General features: G+C 47.4%; 1 protein-coding gene across 1 annotated transcript; it reads right to left on the reverse strand.

Annotated features, from left to right (window-relative positions):
• Positions 1 to 1,412: 1,412 nt before the first annotated feature.
• tlx1 (T cell leukemia homeobox 1) lies at positions 1,413 to 19,630 on the reverse strand. The gene is made up of 3 exons (XM_078224336.1): positions 19,183 to 19,630; positions 16,838 to 17,075; positions 1,413 to 1,635 (listed from the first exon to the last, which is right to left on the reverse strand). Exons 1-3 carry the CDS (start codon positions 19,628 to 19,630, stop codon positions 1,413 to 1,415), a joined length of 909 nt encoding a protein of 302 aa, XP_078080462.1.
• Between the last annotated feature and the right edge of the window lie 1,251 nt (positions 19,631 to 20,881).

The raw sequence follows: 20,881 nt of genomic DNA on the forward strand, positions 1-20,881 counted from the left end.
GTCTTGTAGGATAATGAGTCCCACTGAAGACTAAACATTAGTTTGAATAACAAAAAAAATCTTAATGATGAATTGAAGCGATGCTTGTGCACAAACTCACCAGTAATTGAGAATGGACGTACTTTCCCATTTTAAAAAAAGGGGTTGTGTAAACTGTGCAATTCTGTTTTCCCTCTGTATTGGCCTGTTGTGTGGACTTGCTAGCCGGTGAAACTGAGAGCCACAAACTAACACATTGTTCAATTGCATGTGAAGAAATTGGGCGACAGAGTGGATTGATTAGATCCAGGCACCAAATGCAGCAACTTAATAATCCCATTCCATTTGCTATCCTCTTACTGAGGGCTTTCGTGCTCACATTTTGGGCTAGTAATTCATACAACAGGTACTCCAACCCAACCATAGAAATTTGAGAACTTGAATTCAGCTTTTTTGTAAGAAATTCTACCTGGAATGTGAAACTGCTCTCAGTAAAAGTGAAGCTGTCAGATTCTCCGAGAAACCCAACTTGTTCCCTCTGTCTGAATGCGCTCAGTCTCATGTCCAATGGGATTACTGACTGATTAATATTTCACCGTTGCCTTTTAGTTCAGAATCAGAAGTATATATTCCCCAATACTCATTGTAGCTTCTCTGTAACTGACTGCCCAGACCCCAGAACCCAGCCTACAGGCTGCTGGGAGATTGGACAGAGCGTTACTGTGGGTGCACACACCCGGATACAGGGCCTGGCACTGCATGGACTTCTCACTGTTCTTGCATCATTTCATTTTACAACAAGCATTGATCCTCCAGTCTACTGCGTGTGTCCAATGTGTCAGCATTTTCTGTAGGTATGTCTGTTTGTATCTGTCTCTAGGTATCTGTCTGTGTCTGCCTCTAGGTATCTGTCAGTCTAAGTCTGTCTCTTGGTATCTGTCTGTCTGTGTCTCTTTATCTGTCTCTGTGACTATCTAACTGGGGACTGTTTGTGTGTCTATAGCTACTTTCTGTCAGAATCTGTGACTCTGTCTCCAGCTATCTGGATCTGTCTGTGTCTCTATCTGACTCTGTCTGTCGGACTCCTGGCGTTCCTGAATCTGAGTTTCTGTGTCTGTTACATTTGAAATCATTTCCTTTCTTTGCCGGTTTCGCTGAAGAAGAGATTTGGATATTTCACGACCACCTTGTTTCCTTTCTAATCAACTCCAGGAGCTCAGGACTCCGGCAGTAACCGGATCCCAGTGGGAAAATCCCAACAGTGTGTTTCAGAGGGCCAGGAGGTGTGGAGATGGGAACTGGCCACTGCTGACACCCACAGGCATTCAGTTTGACTGGACACTTCCTGTCTGAGTCTCTCTGCCACAACAACAACAAAAACCAGAGAAATCCAGGTGAGCTTCTTCTCTAAAACTCCAAATAATCGCACAGTCTTATTCACAGGAGGAGGCCACGGAGGTGACAGAGGCGATCTTGGTGCTGTCATCAGACCATGGCTGGAGGTTCTGCAGGGCGTACAGGGATGAGTTGTGCAGGCAGATGGGGTCAGGCTGGATGGGTTGACTGAGGGATTTCTGGAAAGCTTCTTGTTGTAGTTGCATCAGGATGCGGTTCGCTTGCTGCCGTTCCGCCTCTCGCTCCTCCGCGGTCTGCCTCCTTGTTCCAACCAGCCCCGCAGCAAGCAGAAAGAGAAAGCAGAGAGAGTCTGTTAGTCACACCATCCCTCCAGTCACACCGTACCCCAGTCTATCTCACAGAGATCCCTGTGTGGAACCAGCCCCTCCAAAAGGCCAACTCCTTCAGAGGATTCATAGAACATAGAACAGTACAGCACAGAACAGGCCCTTCGGCCCACGATGTTGTGCCGAGCTTTGTCTGAAACCCAGATCAAGCTATTTCCTCCCTATCATCCCGAAGTACTCCATGTGCCCATCCAATAGCTTCTTAAATGTTCCTAAAGTTTCTGACTCCACTATCCCTGCAGGCAGTCCATTCCACACCCCAACCACTCCGAGTAAAAAACCTACCTCGGACATCCTTCCTATATCTCCCACCATGAACCCTATAGTTATGCCCCCTAGTTACCGCTCCATTCACCCGAGGAAATAGTCTTTGAACGTTCACTCTATCTATCCCCCTCATCATCTTATAAACCTCTATCAAGTCTCCTCTCAATCTCCTCCGCTCCAAAGAGAAAAGCCCAAGTTCCCTCAACCTTTCCTCATAAGACCTACCCTCCAAACCAGGCAGCATCCTGGTAAATCTCCTTTGCACTCTTTCCAGTGTCTCCACATCCTTCTTGTAGTGAGGTGACCAGAACTGCACACAATATTCTCACCAAGGTCCTGTACAGTTGCAGCATAACCCCACGGCTCTTAAACTCAAAACCCCTGTTAATGAACGCCAACACACTATAGGCCTTCTTCACAGCTCTATCCACTTGAGTGGCAACCTTCAGAGATCTGTGGATATGAACCCCAAGATCTCTCTGTTCCTCCACATTCTTCAGAACCCTACCTTTGACCCTGAATCAACCTCTAAATCCAGAATTACTGCCCTCTCTGGAATTCTCTCCTTAACTCTCCCCATTCCTCCATTCAGACACTGCATAAAATCCACTGTCCTAACATCTCCCCGTGTGACTCTGCGTCAAACCTTTGATTACATTACTTTGGAGTGTTCTGTCATGTTGAAGGTGCTATATTAATGCAAATTGTTTTAAAATTTGGTTTTGAAAAATGCTTCAGTTGAACTTGTTCCTTGGACATTCCTGGGAACACCCAACCCTCGGAGTGTCAGTAGGTACAGTAAGAAGTCTCACAACACCAGGTTAAAGTCCAACAGATTTATTTGGAATCACGAGCTTTCGGAGCGCTTCTCCCACTCACCTGATGAAGGAGCAGTGCTCCGAAAGCTCGTCATTCTAAATAAATCTGTTGGACTTTAACCTGGTGTTGTGAGACTTCTTACTGTACCCACCCCAGTCCAACGCCGGCATCTCCACATCATGTCAGTAGGTCGAGTAACTCTGGCTGTACTTTGGGATTTGCCAGGGAGCTGGTGACACCTGTTTAATCGCTGCCGACAAAAATAAACATTTTGCAGATGCTGAAGAAATGAAATTAAATGATTAAAATACAGTCATTCGAGCCATTGCGCCTGTGCTGCCTCTTTGCAAAAACTGTCCAATTAATCTCATCCCCGTAGCCCTGCAAATGGTTCCTTTTTGAGGATTCCCCGAATTCTCTCTTTGGGAAGTTCTTGTTGAATCTGCTTCCACCGCCCTTTCAGGCAGCACCTTCCAGATCACAACAACCCACTGCGTTAAAAACTTTATCACCCCCTCTGGGTCTCTTGTCAATTACCCTAAACCTGCTTTCCTCTGAAAGAGTGCAGAAAAGATTTACTAGGATGCTACTGGGACTTGATGATTTGAGTTATAAGGAGAGGCTGGATAGACTGGGACTTTTTTCTCTGGAGCGTAGGAGACTGAGGGGTGATCTCATAGAGGTCTTTAAAATAATGAGGGGCATAGATCAGCTAGATAGTCAATATCTTTCCCCAAAGGTAGGGGAGTCTAAAACTAGAGGGCATAGGTTTAAGTTGAGAGGGGAGAGATACAAAAGGGTCCAGAGGGGCAATTTTTCCACACAGAGGGTGGTGAGTGTCTGGAACAAGCTGCCAGAGGTAGTAGTAGAGGCGGGTACAATTTTGTCTTTTAAAAAGTGTTTAGACAATTACATGGGTAAGATGGGTACAGAGGGATATGGGCCAAACGCGGGCAATTGGGACTAGCTTAGTGGTTAAAAAAGGGGCGGCATGAACAAGTTGAGCTGAAGGGCCTGTTTCCATGCTGTAAACCTCTCTGACTCTATGAGTCTAAATATCCAGAATGAATTACTTGGCTGGAGGACAGGAAATAATTAAATAACTGTTGTTCTCCTCACAGAAAACACAAAACAACAACTTGGATTTACATTGCACCTTTTAAACAGCGAAACATCCCAAAGTGCTTAAAGGAATGTTGTCAAACAAACTACATTCAGCCCTGTAATGGGATATTAGGTCAGGTGACCAAAAGCTTGGTCAAAGGGGCAACTTTTAAGGAATGTCTGAAAGAGTGGCCAGATAGTGAGGTGATGGGGTAGTGAGGTAATTAGTGAGGACAGAGAGAGACAGAGACTGAGAGAGAGAGAGAGACAGGGAGAGGCAGAGAGAGAGAGAGAGGGAGAGGCAGAGAGAGAGGGGGGGGCGGGGGGAGAGAGACGGGTCAGGTCTGAAGTTAAGAATATAGGTCAACAGAATCACAGAATGATAACGCACAGAAAGAGGCCATTTGGCCCATCTTTAGTCCCACTCTTTTCCCAAAGCTCTACAAATTGTTTCCCTTTGTGTTTTCATCCATTTCCCTCCTGAAAGTAACTATTAAATTCACTGCCCTTCTCTGTGTAAAGATGTTTCCGTGTGACTCTCTGTTTCTGAGACTGGGAGATTGTGAAGTAGACGGGGTGAGGTTTGAGTTAGTGTTTAGCTTCACTGGAATAGTGGAGATGCTCGCAGACGCGGGGGGGGGGGGGGGGGGTGTGGTGGTTCTGGAATAAGAACGAGTAACAAAATAGAGTTTTCTACCAAATCAATTCTCAACCTCCCATTGGACTGAGCATGTGCAGCAGTCCCCAGGAACTGCCCAATTATACAAACCATTTCTCATCTTCATTATCACCTCCTTTATTCAACTAATATTTATCAGGAATGTAATCCCCCGTCCCATTACATTATTAATGTGTTTGATACACTGTCCCGGTCCGAGGTCTCACAGAGTTGCTGGACCCAGTGAGAATACACTCAAAAATCATTCAGAAGAGCCAAGTACAAAACACTCAACATAAAAGACAGAGATCCTCACATAAAAGGAACAGCGAATCTCAAAACAAAGAGACAGAGAAATTATAGACTGACAGAGACAGATAGACACGCACACACAAACTCACACACACACGTGACTGAGACCTTCACACAGGCAGCGAATCGCACACACCCACACACTCACTCACCCACTCACACGGACCTGCTCATGCACACCCACCCACACACACACAGACTCATACACACAGACCTGCCCATGTACACGCACACATACACACACTCACACACACTCACGGGTACAGAGATTCCTAGAAGCACAAGGTCATGTGTCTTTATCTACCTGTTCACTATTTGAGTGGTTTGTTTTTAAGGACATTGATTTGTTGCTTCACACTTTCTAGTTCCTCACCATTGGTAAGATAATCTGCCCCACTTTTCCCCATTCCAAAGTGGATGATCTGACATTCTTCCACACTGAACGTTATTTGTTACAGATTTGCTCATTTATTTAATCTGTCTCCGTCACTTTGCAACTCGCTAGTCCCATCTACGTAACTCACGGTCACTTCCCACTGAGTGTGTTCTGCATCTTTGGAATCCAACACAATCTCCATACAATTCATTAGTAAACACAGTGAGAAGCTGAGAACCCAGGATCAGTTCCCTGGGAAATATCAGCTGTCACCACAGCAATCAGAGTACGTACCCTTTACCCTCTCTCTCTGGCTCCCCGCCCCCCCCCCCCCCCCCATTAGCAATCCAGATCATTAGGTTATCTCCAATTCATGTTTTTTCACTTTGATTAATAATCTCTGGTGTGGATTATTATCAAATATTAAAAACCCCATTTTGTTATCAAGGAATGAGTGGAGGCACTGAATACTGCAAAGGCAACTGACCCTGACAATATTCCAGCAATAGTACTGAAGACTTGTGCTCCAGAACTTGCCGTTCCCCTAGCCAAGCTGTTCCAGTACAGCTACAACACTGGCATCTACCCGACAATGTGGGAAATTGCCCAGGTATGTCCTGTACACAAAAACAGGACAAATCCAACCCTGCCGATATTATTAAGCAGCACTTACTCAGGAATAACCTGCTCAGTGATGCCCAGTTTGGGTTTCGCCAGGGTCACTCAGCTCCTGACCTCATTACAGCCTTGGTTCAAATATGGACAAAAGAGCTGAATTCCAGAGGTGAAGTGAGAGTGGCAGCCCTTGACATCAAGGCCGCATTTGACCGAGTGTGGCATCAAGGAGCCCTAGTGAAACTGGAATCAATGGGTCATAGAATCATAGAAACCCTACAGTGCAGAAAGAGGCCATTTGGCCCATCGAGTCTGCACCGACCACAATCCCACCCAGGCCCTACCCCCATATCTATCCACTAATCCCTCTAACCTACGTATCTCAGGACACTAGGGGCAATTTTAGCATGGCCAATCAACCTAACCCGCACATCTTTGGACTCGCTCTTTGGGGTAAAGGGTACGTACTCTGATTGCTGTTGTGACAGCTGATATTTCCCAGGGAACTGATCCTTTTATGTGAGGGTGTCGGGGACAAACTCTCCGCTGGTTGGGGTCAGACCCGGCACAAAGGAAGGTGGTTGTGGGGGTTGGAGGTCAATCAGCTAAACCCCAGGACATCCCTACAGGAGTCCCTCAGGGGAGAGTCCTCGACCCAACCATCTTCAGCTGCTTCATCAATGACCACCCCTCCGTCATAAGGTCAGAAGTGGGGATGTTCGCCGATGATTGCACAATGTTCAGCACCATTCGCAACTCCTCAGATACTGAAGCAGTCCATGTTCAAATGCAGCAAAACCTAGACAGAATCCAAGCTTAGGCTGACAAGTGGCAAATAACATTCATGCCACACAAGGCAATGATTGTCTCCAACAAGAGAGAATCTAACCATTGTCTTCTTGACAAAAACAGCAGCACCATTGCTGAACCCACCACTATCAACCTCCGGGGGGTTACCATTGACCAGAAACTGAACTGGACTTGCCATAGAAATACTGTGGTTGCAAGAGCAGGTCAGAGGCTGGGAATCCTGCGGCGAGTAACTCACCTCCTGACTCCCCAAAGCCTGTCCACCATCTACAAGGGCACAGGTCAAGAGTGTGATGGAATACTCTCCACTTGCCTGGTTGGATGCAGTTCCAGCAACACTCAAGAAGCTCGATACCATCCAGGACAAAGCAGCCCATCCACCACCTTCAACATTCACTCCCTCCACCACGGACGAACAGTAGCAGCCAAGTGTACCATCTACTAGATGCACTGCAGCGACTCACCAAGGTTCTTTAGGCAGTGCCTTCCAAACCCATGACCACTACCATCAAAAGGACAAGAGCAGCAGATACCTGGGAAGACCACCACCAGAGGTTTCCCTCCAAGTCACTCACCATCCTGACTTAGAAATATATCACCGTTCCTTCACTTCCACAGTTGCACCATAGAAAGCATTCTTTCTGGTTGTATCACAGCTTGGTATGGCTCCTGCTCTGCCCAAGACCACAAGAAACTACAAAAGGTCATGAATGTAGCCCAATCCATCACTCAAACCAGCCTCCCATCCATTGACTCTGTCTACACTTCCCGCTGCTTCGGAAAAGCAGCCAGCATAATCAAGGACCCCACACACCCCGGACATTCTCTCTTCCACCTTCTTCCATCGGGAAAAGATACAAAAGTCTGAGGACACGTACCAACTGACTCAAGAACAGCTTCTTCCCTGCTGCCATCAGACTTTTGAATGGACCTACCTTGCATTAATTTAATCTTTCTCTACACCCTAGCTATGACTGTAATACAACATTCTGCACTCTCTCATTTCCTTCTCTGTGAATGGTATGCTTTGTCTGTATAACGCGCAAGAAACAATACTTTTCACTGTAAACTAATACACGTGACAATAATAAATCAAATCAAATCATTGAATAATAGAATATTATATTACAGCACAAAGACCATTCGGCCTCTGATGCTGTACTGTTCATAATAAGATCATAAGACAGAGGAGCAAAAGTAGACCATTTGGCCATCGAGTCTGCTCCGCCATTCAATGAGATTGTGGCTGACCTGATGTGATAATCCTCAACTCCACTTTCCTACCTTATCCCTATAACACTGATTCCCTTACTGATTAAAAATCTGTTTATCTCAGCTATGGACATAACTAATGACAGTAAGGAGTCTCACAACACCAGGTTAAAGAGAGAATTAGGAAACATAGGTTGGACTAGGAGATTACAGGGACTGGGAACGTCCGACATGTGGAGTTTTTTCAAGGAGCAGCTACTGCGAGTCTGTGATAGGTATGTCCCTGTCAGGCAAGGAGGAATTGGTAGGGCTAGGGAACCGTGGTGCACCAAAAAAGTTTCTTTGTTGGTTAAAAAGAAAAAGGAGGCTTATGTTCGGATGAGACGTGAGCACTCGGGTAGTGCACTAGAAAGCTTTAGATTGGCTAAGAGGGAGTTGAAGAGCGAGCTTAGAAGGGCTAAAAGGGGACATGAGAAGACTTTGGCGGATAGGGTTAAAGAGAATCCTAAGGCGTTCTATAGGTATGTCAAGAACAGAAGGTTGGTTAGGGCAAGTTTAGGGCCAGTTATAGATGGCAGAGGGAAGTTATGTGTGGAACCGGAGGAGATTGGTGAAGCATTGAACCAATATTTCTCTTCGGTGTTCACGCAAGGGGACATGAATATAGCTGAGGAGGACACTGGGTTGCAAGGGAGTAGAATAGACAGTATTACAGTTGATAAGGAGGATGTGCAGGATATTCTGGAGGGTCTGAAAATAGATAAATCCCCTGGTCCGGATGGGATTTATCCAAGGATTCTCTGGGAGGCAAGAGAAGTGATTGCAGAGCCTCTGGCTCTGATCTTCAGGTCGTCGTTGGCCTCTGGTATAGTACCAGAAGATTGGAGGTTAGCGAATGTTGTCCCATTGTTTAAGAAGGGGAACAGAGACTTCCCCGGGAATTATAGACCGGTGAGTCTCACTTCTGTTGTCGGCAAGATGTTGGAAAAAATTATAAGGGATAGGATTTATAGTTATTTGGAGAGTAATGAATTGATAGGTGATAGTCAGCATGGTTTTGTGGCAGGTAGGTCGTGCCTTACTAACCTTATTGAGTTTTTTGAGAAAGTGACCAAGGAGGTGGATGGGGGCAAGGCAGTGGACGTGGTATATATGGATTTTAGTAAGGCGTTTGATAAGGTTCACCATGGTAGGCTTCTGCAGAAAATGCAGATGTATGGGATTGGGGGTGATCTAGGAAATTGGATCAGGAATTGGCTAGCGGATAGGAAACAGAGGGTGGTGGTTGATAGTAAATATTCATCATGGAGTGCGGTTACAAGTGGTGTACCTCAGGGATCTGTTTTGGGGCCACTGCTGTTTGTAATATTTATTAATGATCTGGATGAGGGTATAGTTGGGTGGATTAGCAAATTTGCTGATGACACCAAAGTCGGTGGTGTGGTAGACAGTGAGGAAGGGTGTCGTAGTTTGCAGGAAGACTTAGACAGGTTGCAAAGTTGGGCCGAGAGGTGGCGGATGGAGTTTAATGCGGAGAAGTGTGAGGTAATTCACTTTGGTAGGAATAACAGATGTGTTGAGTATAGGGCTAACGGGAGGACTTTGAATAGTGTGGAGGAGCAGAGGGATCTAGGTGTATGTGTGCATAGATCCCTGAAAGTTGGGAATCAAGTAGATAAGGTTGTTAAGAAGGCATATGGTGTCTTGGCGTTTATTGGTAGGGGGATTGAATTTAGGAGTCGTAGCGTTATGTTGCAACTGTACACAACTCTGGTGCGGCCGCACTTGGAGTACTGTGTGCAGTTCTGGTCCCCACATTACAGGAAGGATGTGGAGGCTTTGGAGAGGGTGCAGAGGAGGTTTACCAGGATGTTGCCTGGTATGGAGGGGAGATCCTATGAGGAGAGGCTGAGGGATTTGGGATTGTTTTCGCTGGAAAGGCGGCGGCTAAGAGGGGATCTTATTGAAACATATAAGATGATTAGAGGTTTAGATAGGGTGGATAGTGATAGCCTTTTTCCTCTGATGGAGAAATCCAGCACGAGGGGGCATGGCTTTAAATTGAGGGGGGGTAGTTATAGAACCGATGTCAGGGGTAGGTTCTTTACCCAGAGGGTGGTGAGGGATTGGAATGCCCTGCCAGCATCAGTAGTAAATGCGCCTAGTTTGGGGGCGTTTAAGAGATCCGTAGATAGGTTCATGGACGAAAAGAAATTGGTTTAGGTTGGAGGGTCACAGTTTTTTTTTTTAACTGGTCGGTGCAACATCGTGGGCCGAAGGGCCTGTTCTGCGCTGTAATGTTCTATGTTCTATGTTCTAACAGGTTTATTTGGTAGCAAACGCCACTAGCTTTCGGAGCGCTGCTCCTTCGGTCGGGTAAGTGCGAAGGAGCAGCGCTCCGAAAGCTAGTGGCTTTTGCTACCAAATAAACCTGTTGGACTTTAACCTGGTGTTGTGAGACTTCTTACTGTGTTTACCCCAGCCCCCAATGCCGGCATCTCCACATCATAGTTAATGACCCAGCCACAAAGAGGAACACAGTTATTCCCACTCCCCTATCCACTGAAATGTTTATTTAATTCTTTTCTGAATTGCAGAGTTCTCTCTTTCTCGCCGAGTGCGGAGTGCGATTTAATCCTGATCATTTATTGAACATACAGATTTGTGTCCATGTGAGCTCCGGATCCTGGTTCCAGTCAGTTTAAACAGGGGCCCTTTGGTTCCAGACAGTTCCACCAATCCCTGTCCGCGATGTGATGAAGGAATGTCTAAAAGCAATCCTTTTGGGATTTCCCAAGGCTGGTTCCTTACCCAGGCTGCACACAGACAGCGATCCTGGGCACACTGAGAGAGTCCCGGACAACATTCCTGCTTTCCCAGCACTGTTCCCCTGAGAATGTCCATCCCAGCAAACTCATGATCCACCCCCGTGTTTTCCAGGTTGGACTTTGCTGCTTTGCACTGAACAATGCATCCCAATTCCCGGCTTCATCCCAATTCCCGGCTTCATCCCAATTCCCGGCTTCTTCCCAATTCTTGGTGTCATATCAGTAGAATTCTCTCCCTCCCATCCCATCTGCTCCTTTCCCAACTTCCCAGCATTTTCCCGGTTGCCGTGTTTTCCTCTCCCGGCTCCTGGGGGCAGGGGTTTGAGAATTCCAGGCTCCAGTGGCTGGTGGATTTTGCACCTTCTGCCCTCTCGCTGGGTGAGGGAGCCCCGATGCTGAACAACTCACTCCCCGCAATCCTACCGAGCCCAGCCAGACAAGTACCCTTCATACTCGGGCCGCTGGACCCGTAGACCCAGAGCTACTGGATAATAAACTGGGCCCGGGAATAGAGAGGGGGAAAGTGTGTATGAGAGTGAAATAAAGAGATTGAGAGACAACACAGAGACAGAATGAAACAGAGAGAGAATTAAACAGAGAGAGAGAGAGAATGAAAGAGAAAAACAGAACAGAAAATGAAAATCAAAGAGACGGGGAGAATGAAAAACACACAATGAAAGACAAAGAGAGGGAGAGGGAGAGAGGGGAAGGGAGAGGGGGAGAGGGAGAGAGGGGGAGGGGAGAGAGGGGGAGGGAGAGAGAGGGAGAGGGAGAGAGGGAGAGAGGGAAAGGGAGAGAGGGAGAGAGAGAGAGGGAGAGAGGGAGAGATGGGGAGAGGGAGAGAGGGGGAGGGGAGAGAGGGGGCGGGAGAGAGAGAGAGGGAGGGAGGGAGAGAGAGGGAGAGAGGGAGAGAGAGGGAAAGGGAGAGAGGGAGAGAGAGAGGGAGAGAGGGAGAGATGGGGAGAGGGAGAGGGGGGAGGGGAGAGAGGGGGAGGGAGAGAGAGAGAGGGAGGGAGAGAGGGGGAGAGGGAGACGGGGGAGAGGGAGAGAGGGAGAGGGGGAGAGGGGGAGAGGGAGAGAGCGAGAGAGGGGGAGAGAGGGAGGGGGGGGAGAGAGAGGGAGAGAGGGGGACAGAGGGAGGGGGGGGGGGGGGAGAGAGGGGGAGAGGGACGCAGACGGAATTAACCGGGGGGATTTTTGCTCCGATTTGATCAAATTGCGATTTCTCACAAACGGAAACGTCCCCAGTGAAGTTTAACAGAAAGTGACACCAGGACCCCAACCACCCCCCCACCCCCACCCCCCACCCCCCCACACACACCCAGTCCCGCCACCCACCCAGTCCCCTCACTCCCACCTCCCCCCCCTCCACACACCCACTGCCCAGTCCCAAAACACCCACCCCCACCCCACACACCCCCACCCACACCCACCCCCCAGTCCCCTCACCACCCCCACACACACCCACTGCCCAGTCCTAAAACACCCACTCCTACCCTACACACACCCACCCCCCAGTCCCCTCACCCCCACCTCCCCCACACACACCCACTGCCCAATCCCAAAACACCCACCCCCACCCCACACACACACACCCACCCAGTCCCCTCACCCTCACCACCCCCCCACACACCCACTGCCCATGTCCCAAATCACCCACCCCCACCCCACACACACCCACCCACCCAGTCCCCTCACCCTCACCACCCCCCCCCACACACCCACTGCCCAGTCCTAAAACACCCACCCCCACCCCACACACACCCACCCCCCAGTTCCCTCACCCCCACCTCCCCCCACACACACCCACCCTCCAGTCCCCTCACCCTCACCACCCCACACACACCCACCCCCCAGTCCCCACACCCTCACCACCCCACACCCACCCATCCAGTCGCCTCACCCCCACCTCCCCCACACACACCCACCGCCCAGTCCTAAAACACCCACCCCCACCCCACACATGCCTCCCCAACTCCTCCCTCCCCCCATTCACCCAAACCTGTCACCCTCCCCCGGGGAATCCTACACAAATCCCGGCCCTTCAGTCACAACCGCTTCCACTCAATATCCCATAAGACCATAAGACATAGGAGCGGAAGTAAGGCCATTCGGCCCATCGAGTCCACTCCACCATTCAATCATGGTTGATTTCAACTCCATTTACCCGCTCTCTCCCCGTAGCCCTTAATTCCTCGAGAAATCAAGAATATCTCCCCAAATGTTTTTGGAAAATTTCTAGATTGTGGTGAGTCGGAGAGAAACAGCGAATGCAGACAGACAGGGAGTGAGAGAGACTCACACCGAGAGCAATCCTGGACCTCTCTGATTTAGGAAATATTTTGGATTGAGTTCAATCAGCGCCAATCGATCAGCGAGTGGGGGAGCTTGGCCACATCCCGGGGAGCGGCTACAGGCGGGAGAACAGCCTTTGTTAAAATAATGATCCCATTCCCATCCTAGATAAGGAAGTAAATCGAAGAGGAACTTGTTGCCTGGGGAAAATTATTTCCTCTTGTTTCCTGGGACATGATGTGGAGGTGCCGGCGTTGGACTGGGGAGGGGTGAGATTTCTTCCTGTCCCTGGGACATCTCGCCAACGGGAGAGAATGGGATCCAATCACCCCGTAATCATCACGGAAAATCATTCATAACTTCCAGAATGGATGTGTAATTAGCAAATTAAATTTATTTCAGATAATTGCGAAGTAGTATATTTTAGTAGGAGGAATAAGGAACCACATACTCTTTGGAAAGTAAGTGTCTAAATGGGATAGAGGAACACAGAGGCGCGAGGAGATAGATGCACAATTCACTAAACATAGTGACAGAGATTAATCATGCCACACAAAAGAAACAAAGCACCTGGCTTCACTTTTACAGGGTAAAATCGTAAAGCAGGAAATTTACAGTAAAGTTGTATCAAACTTGGTTTAGACCACTTCCAAAGTACTGTGAACAGTTCCAGAATCCATATTATAAAAAGGATATAGAGGCATTGGAGAAGATCCAAAAAAGGTTTATTGGAATAATTCAAAATCAAGAGCTTTTTATCATCAGGAAAGACTGAGCAGACTGTGGCTGTTTCCACTACAGAAGGGAAGGTTGAGGTGAACTGATTGAGGTCTTGAAGATTTGAAAGGGTTTGATAGGGTCGATGCGGAAAAAGTACCGTTTCTTGTAGGCAAGATCTGAACTAGCGAGCATAACTATAAGATCACTAGTATATCCAATTGGGAATTTGGGAAAAGCTGGAAGTGGTGAGAATGTGGAACTCACTACAAGGAGTAGTTGAGACAAATAACGGACACGAGCATTTAAGATCAAACTGACAACAGCAGGAGCAGGGGACAGGCGGTGGTGTCATTTTTATAAATCTGAACGATCCGGATTTTATTCCACTCGACTTTTCCTGAAGGGGGTCGTGATTGTTGCTACCGTAGCCCAGTGGTTAGCACTGCTGCCTCACAGCGCCAAGGACCCGGGTTCGATTCCCGGCTTGGGTCACTGTCTGTGTGGAGACGGCACGTTCTCCCCGTGTCTGCGTGGGTTTCCTCCGGGTGCTCCGGTTCCCTCCCACAGTCCAAAAGATAGACCTCGGCACAACATCGTGGGCCGAAGGGCCTGTACTGTTCTATAGGTGGGTGGGCGATGCTAAATTGCCCCGTAGTGTCAGGGGGACGAGCTGGATAATTATAGGGATAGGGCCTGGGTGGGATTGTGGTTGGTGCAGACTCGCTGGGCCGAATAGTCTCCTTCTGCACTGCAGGATTCGATTCTATTCTCATTTGGCTTTTAACTTATTTTCTAGAGTTTAAACACTTCATAAAGGTTTCCAAATCTAATCGATTCTGTCCCAGAATTCCGAAACTATTTAACCATCCCTTTCCCTCTGGGCAGGGACTGCCCCGCTGTCTCCGGGTTTTGTCTCGGTTGGGGGAAGCTGTCCCTCCGGTGGGACCGTGGCTGGGGTTCCCGGTTTGACGGCGGTGATGCCGGCAGCTTCCCTGGGTCTGGGAGCGGGAATGGAGCAGCGGCGAGCCGGGGTAATGTGACCGGGGAACAGTGTCCTGGGGAACTCCTGACTCACTAACTGTGCGGAGTCGGGAATAAAGTCTTCATTCCGATTGAGTGGAGTTTGGGGATGGGGTGGCGATTGAGGGAGCAGTGTGAATATTGGGGAAATACCGGCGAGGATAGGCTTTGGAGAACTTACTCGACAGGATTTACAATAAACACCAACACTTTACTTCCCAGATTTGGTTCCGGTTGGAGTGTGAAGCGGCGGGAATGGTTTGGAACGAACCTCTTTCAGGGAATAATCAGGAATTATTGAGTAAACAGATTGCGGTTTAAAGGAGAGTTTGAATAATTCCAGTGGATTGCAGTGTGTGCGGGCGGAAGGAGAATGCGGTAAAGATTGGGGTTTATTGAGTTCAGACATGGAATGAGGAGCTTTCTCCCAACTCCAGTCCACCCAACCAATCCTCTCCTCCTCCCGCATGGCCTCTCCTGGGGTGTCTCTGTCCCAGTCACTCCCTGTGATGGGGGCTTTTAGTCACGAGCTGATGTTTACGAGCGGGAGATTTGGAAATATCTTTCCCAATGTCTGCTCTATAGAATTTGAAACGCCTTCACCGCTCTCAGTTGGTTCAGTTCCTGCGGTCACTGACATCCTTTCACCTTCTCTCCAGATCACTTTTTCTAACATGTTCCCGCTCTCGGTGTGCCGCGACTAAGATGTGAAATGAGTCTCCCAAAGCTTGCCGACTTTGCAATGGTTTTTCGCCAGAAATTAATGTCAGATTTGGGACTTTTATTAACCTGCCTCAATGTTTCTAATCAGCTCCATACATCTCTCCCCCCCCCCCCCCCCCCCATCCCTTTCACACTCTCTCCTTCGTCAGTTATATATGGAACTGGTTACATCACACTTACCTGTAATTTCCAATCACAGAGCCCCACTCTGTTATATAAAACATTGAGAAACTCCCAAAGTGCTGGGGATAGGGGGAGAGAAGGGGGGGGGGGGTGGAGACTAGGGAGAAAGAGAGAGGGGAGAGAGAGGGAGATGAGGACAAACAACAGGGGAGATGTGGGACTGAGGTTAGAGAGAATTTTGATTTGATTTATAGTTGTCACATGTATTAACGTACAGTGAAAAGTATTGTTTCTTACCCGCCATACAGACAAAGCATACCGTTCATAGAGAAGGAAAGGAGAGAGCGCAGAATGTAGTGTTACAGTCATAGCTAGGGTGTCATTGTTAGAGAGTTTTAAAAAGTTAGAATGAAGCTTTAGAAGCATAGAACGAGAGTAAAAGATAGAATTATAAGGTATGCTGGACACAGCTTGCAAGAGGTCGCCTCGAAAAAAGAGAGGGGGGGGGGGACTGGGAACAGAGAGAGGGGGGAGGGAGAGAGATGGGGATTGAGGACAGAGAGAGAGAGATGAGGATTGAGGACAGAGAGAGAGAGATGAGGATTGAGGACAGAGAGAGAGAGAGATGGGGATTGAGGACAGAGAGAGGGAGAGAGAAAGGAAAATGAAGATGGAGAGAGAGAGGGAGATGGGGAGAGAGAGAGATGGGGATTGAGGACAGAGAGAGAGAGAGATGAGGATTGAGGACAGAGAGAGAGAGAGATGAGGATTGAGGACAGAGAGAGAGAGAGAGATGGGGATTGAGGACAGAGAGAGGGAGAGAGAAAGGAAAATGAAGATGGAGAGAGGGAGATGGGGAGAGAGAGAGGGATAGGGATTGGGGACAGAGAGAGAGAGGGAGAGAGAGATGGGGATTGGGGACAGAGAGAGAGAGAGAGATGGGGATTGGGGACAGAGAGAGGGAGAAAAATGGGGATTGAGGACAGAGAGAGCGAGAAATGGGGATTGAGGACAGAGAGAGGGAGATGAGGATTGAGGACAGAGAGAGAGAGAGAGAGATGGGGATTGGGGACAGAGAGGGGGGCGAGAGAAAGGAAATGGAGAAAGAGAGGGAGATGGGGAGAGACAGAGAAGGAGAGAGATGGGGATTGGGGACAAAGAGGGGGAGAGGGGAAAGTGGGGCAGGCTTTCAGTCCCCTGGCCAGCCTCGCACTCTGGCTGTTCTCTCCCCTACCTCCACTTTGTCCGCCGGTTCTGGAACCAGGTTTTGACTTGGGCGTCAGTCATTTTCAGAGCTTTGGCCAGTGCTGCTCTCTCGGCGGAAGCCAGGTATTTCTGACGGTGGAAGCGTTTCTCCAGTTCGCAGATCTGTAAGCGAGTGAAGGAAGTCCGAGGCTTTTTCTTTTTGGGGGGAGTTCTGTTTTGGTAAGGGTGTCCTATCCGGCGGCTCACGGTGAAGGGCGACAGAGCCACTACAACATAAGCAGCAAAAGGAGAGAGGTGTTAGTGTTGATCAGGGAGAGGGAATAATTCACACATTAAACTCACACTACCCTGAGAGAGCCACTCAACTCAATCACAGAACCAAAACAGTCCCCAGGAGAAATGAGACAATATTCATAGCATAAAATCAACTGGACTGGAAATATAAATACCCAAACTCATTCCACACTCAGTCCCCTCCTAACTATATGCATTTATCCACATCACTCTGACAATTATCAGCGAGTTCTGCGGGCGATCACTGATTCCTGGCTCGATGTGGTGGCGATTAATTCAATTCCTGATGTTAATTGGCGTTTGCAGGGCAGGAGGTGCCGGGATTCTGGGCGGTAATGTTGCAGACTTTGATTCAAGAACTGTTAGAAAAGTGAGTGTGTGAGGGTAGGGGAGTGAGGGAGTGAGAGAAGCTGTGTGACGGGTGAAGGGACAAGCACAGAGAGAGACATACAGACAAATTTACCAAGACACAGAATAGAGTGAGTGAGGGGGAGAGACAGAGTGTAAAAAATAGAGGAAATGGAGAGGGGAATGAGACAGAGAGGGAAATAATAGAAAAATGAGCGGGAGAATTGGATAAAATATAGAGGGTAGGATAGAAAATAGGATTAGATAGAGAATTCGATAGAAGAGAGAGAATGAGAGAAAAACGCAGCATCTGATAAAATGCCAGAGAATTTGAGAGGGAACAGAGAGGATTAGAGTTTCTGTAATAAACCCAGTGAAAACTAACACTTGGGCAGACTGTCTGGGGGTGTCTGGGGGGTGCCAGGATGGTGGGTGCGGGGGATCGGTGTATTTTAAATCAAGGCGGCTGTTTGGAAATCATTCCCAGCCCGCTTCCCGGATTTGGGCCCTTGGAGATGTCGGCGAGCCTGTCCGAAGCTGTCGATCTCTCGAAGCCGCCAGTACAATGCTGTTAATTCCATTAACCAGAAAGGTTCTCAGAATAAATTGAGGCGGAGGGACAGTGTCCGAATTCCCAATCCCAAATCAGGAGTTCTCCCAGAATCGAAATCATTCGAAAAACAGAAATTGTAAAAGAGAAGTTATTGTAAAAACACTTGCAGCGAAATGTGGATTTAAACTGTACCAGAAACCGGAATTAGAATGTCCAAAATCTCCAACTTAAAACGACACTTTTACAAACAGGATTCGTCTCAATTAATTATTTCTTCACAAACCCAGTGATTTAATTTGATACATGATAAATTAATATATGGTTAAATTTGAGGATATTTGTAACTATATTTAAATATACACCAATGTTATGTTAAAATGTTATACAATGTATTAATGCATTTGAGATTAAAATTGTACCCGTTAAATCGCCGAATTAATTTGGTTTAGTTTGTAAATAAATGCAAGTTATTTTTAACTAAAAATATAATTATTAATTTAGCCTTTACCTGGTGTAAATATTTTTGATAGGGAATAGTTTCTCGGAAGGATTAGTAAGTCCCTGGCATCAACAGTTTTCAGACGCAGAATGAAATGAAAGTGACGGGAAAAGAAAGACTGGATTCGAATTTAAATTCTGGAAAGGGGGTTAGAGATTATCCTGGGATCTGAACAGGATTATTTAACATTGAGGGGTGAGATGTTTAACTTAGCAAGCGGGCTCTGGATGCGGTGATGTTTGTGAGGCTATTGAAGATTAAGGAATATTTTCCAAAGTTAAAGATCCGGGAATACATTTCTACATTCAATTCGAAATGTTTTGTCAAGCTATTATTAATAATCAGAATTTTAACCGTTCCTTCATAAACTGATGACGAAATAAAACATTAAAGCCTGTGTTTAAATATTAGAAAAATATTTATTAACGGACAGACTCTCCTATAATCACAACATTCTGAAATATTTTTAAAAATGGGATACATTGAGATGAGATAGGCACACACACGCCTGGTTTACACAGGAATAGCTGGATAAATTATTCCAGGGATCTGAAATGTATTTTCAACCCCAAACAGTGAAATGAAATGGGAAAGTTAAATGTTGGTTTGAGTGGCAGTCAAGGCGGCGAGACCCATCCATCCACCCCCTCTCTTTCTCCCTCTCACTTTCTGCTCTTACCTGTAAATCTATCCTTGGTGTATCTCCTGTTACTCTCCATCCAGGGGAATGTCAGATTGCTCAGGTTGCTGTTGGAGTTGGGCACAGTTGACACTCCGCTGCTGATGGGCTGGTGCACCCCAGTGGTGACGGGCCGATGGGCCGGTACTCGGATCACACCGGCCGGGTTCAAGTTATTGCCCATGGCCAGGTTAACCCCGTACGGGCCGGCCAGCGGTGCCAGGCTGCAGGAGTTGCTGTAGGCGCCCCCGCCGCCGTTGTTAGTGTAGTTGATGGCCATGTTACTGTAACTGGCGCCCACCATACATCCCAGTCCATAGTCCACATCTTGGAGTCTGGAATTCGGGATCATGCAGCCCCCTTGTTCCGGATTGTTCAATATCTGGTCTATTCCAAAGCTAATGGGTTCATGCTGGGAGTGAGTGTGGTGAGGGTGTAAATGATCCATTCTGGCCCACAGGAATGTGATGGTTTTCGGGGTGACCAGCCGAGATCCCCAGTATCTTTAATGAGAAGCCGTGTCGCTCCTTCCCTCCCGCAAGCTGGCCAGGCCGCCGCTGCACAGGCTTTCAGAACAACACTCCAAACATCAATCATTGCCTTGCAACAACTCTGGGACAGAATGCATCGCGGAATGGTGGGCTGGCTTCATCATCATTGGCTGAGAATTGAGTGACAGAGAGAGGGGAGGGGGAGAGTTCACAAACGGCCGGGACTGTCAGTACACTAACCTTATAAAGCCCTTCCAAATTCAGACAGAAAAGGCGCTTCCAGTTCTCCAATTTTTTATTGCAACATCTCACAGCGAGATCATTCTCTATAGTCAGGGACAAGCCGGTCAGATTTTATCATCGAATATTCTCAGTGAGAAATTCTGCCACACAAACACATCTCTACCTAATATCAGAATTTATAACTCTCCCCCTCCAGTCCCGAATCCCTGATTCTAATTCCTGCTTTCAGCTCACACTCTCTCTCCAATTCACAAACTGATCACCAGAAACATTCGTTCAAAAATCCCAGACTCTCTCGGCAAAGAAACAAATAGTTATTATGTTAAAAATGGAATAAACCGATTGAAAGCAGCTATAAAAACAATTATATATTTTCCGTGACTATAAAGAATTTGAATTTAAACTCCTGCGTGCAGCGACAGAGTGGATTTGGAGGTAAATATATAGATTTCATTGTAGTGGGATTGCACAGACAGACAGAGTTAGGGATTGGTTTCAGAGAGCCTTTGAGAAAGTGACTCTGTCAACACACACAAAACGAGGACAAAAACCTCCCCCAAAACCCCGACAATAGTTAAATGAGCCGGAAGAATACATTCCCCAGAATCTTCAACATAAATCCCTAAAATGTAATCCATTTATTCTACAAACAACCTCAGTATCATTCCAATTTATTCCATTGAAACTTTGAGCAGAAACTACGGATAGTTGAAAAATGATTTGAAAGCAGCGGAATGAATGAACCAATTTTGAAAGTGAATTATTTAAAATGAAAACAAACGAACATTCCAACCAGTCTCCGCATTGAGGGCGGAAATGGAAAATCTGATATTCCTGCTCAGATTATCGGCGGGAAGAGGAGATTGGATTCTATTGTAAATTGTAACGAAAGGGAGGGTTCAATTGATTCACATAAAGTGCTGCATGTTTGGTCATCTCGGTTTAATTGTGAATGAATCAGAGGA

The sequence above is a fragment of the Mustelus asterias genome, chromosome 11 (assembly GCF_964213995.1).
Source record: "Mustelus asterias chromosome 11, sMusAst1.hap1.1, whole genome shotgun sequence".
Lineage (NCBI taxonomy): Eukaryota > Metazoa > Chordata > Chondrichthyes > Carcharhiniformes > Triakidae > Mustelus > Mustelus asterias.

Coding starts and splice junctions, on each gene's coding strand:
- tlx1 (XM_078224336.1), bottom strand. CDS start 19,630: ATGGATCATTTACACCCTCACCACACTCACTCCCAGCATGAACCCATT. Junction 17,076..19,182: donor CACCAAGGATAGATTTACAG/GTAAGAGCAGAA, acceptor CTTATGTTGTAG/TGGCTCTGTCGCCCTTCACC. Junction 1,636..16,837: donor AACCGGCGGACAAAGTGGAG/GTAGGGGAGAGA, acceptor GGTTGGAACAAG/GAGGCAGACCGCGGAGGAGC.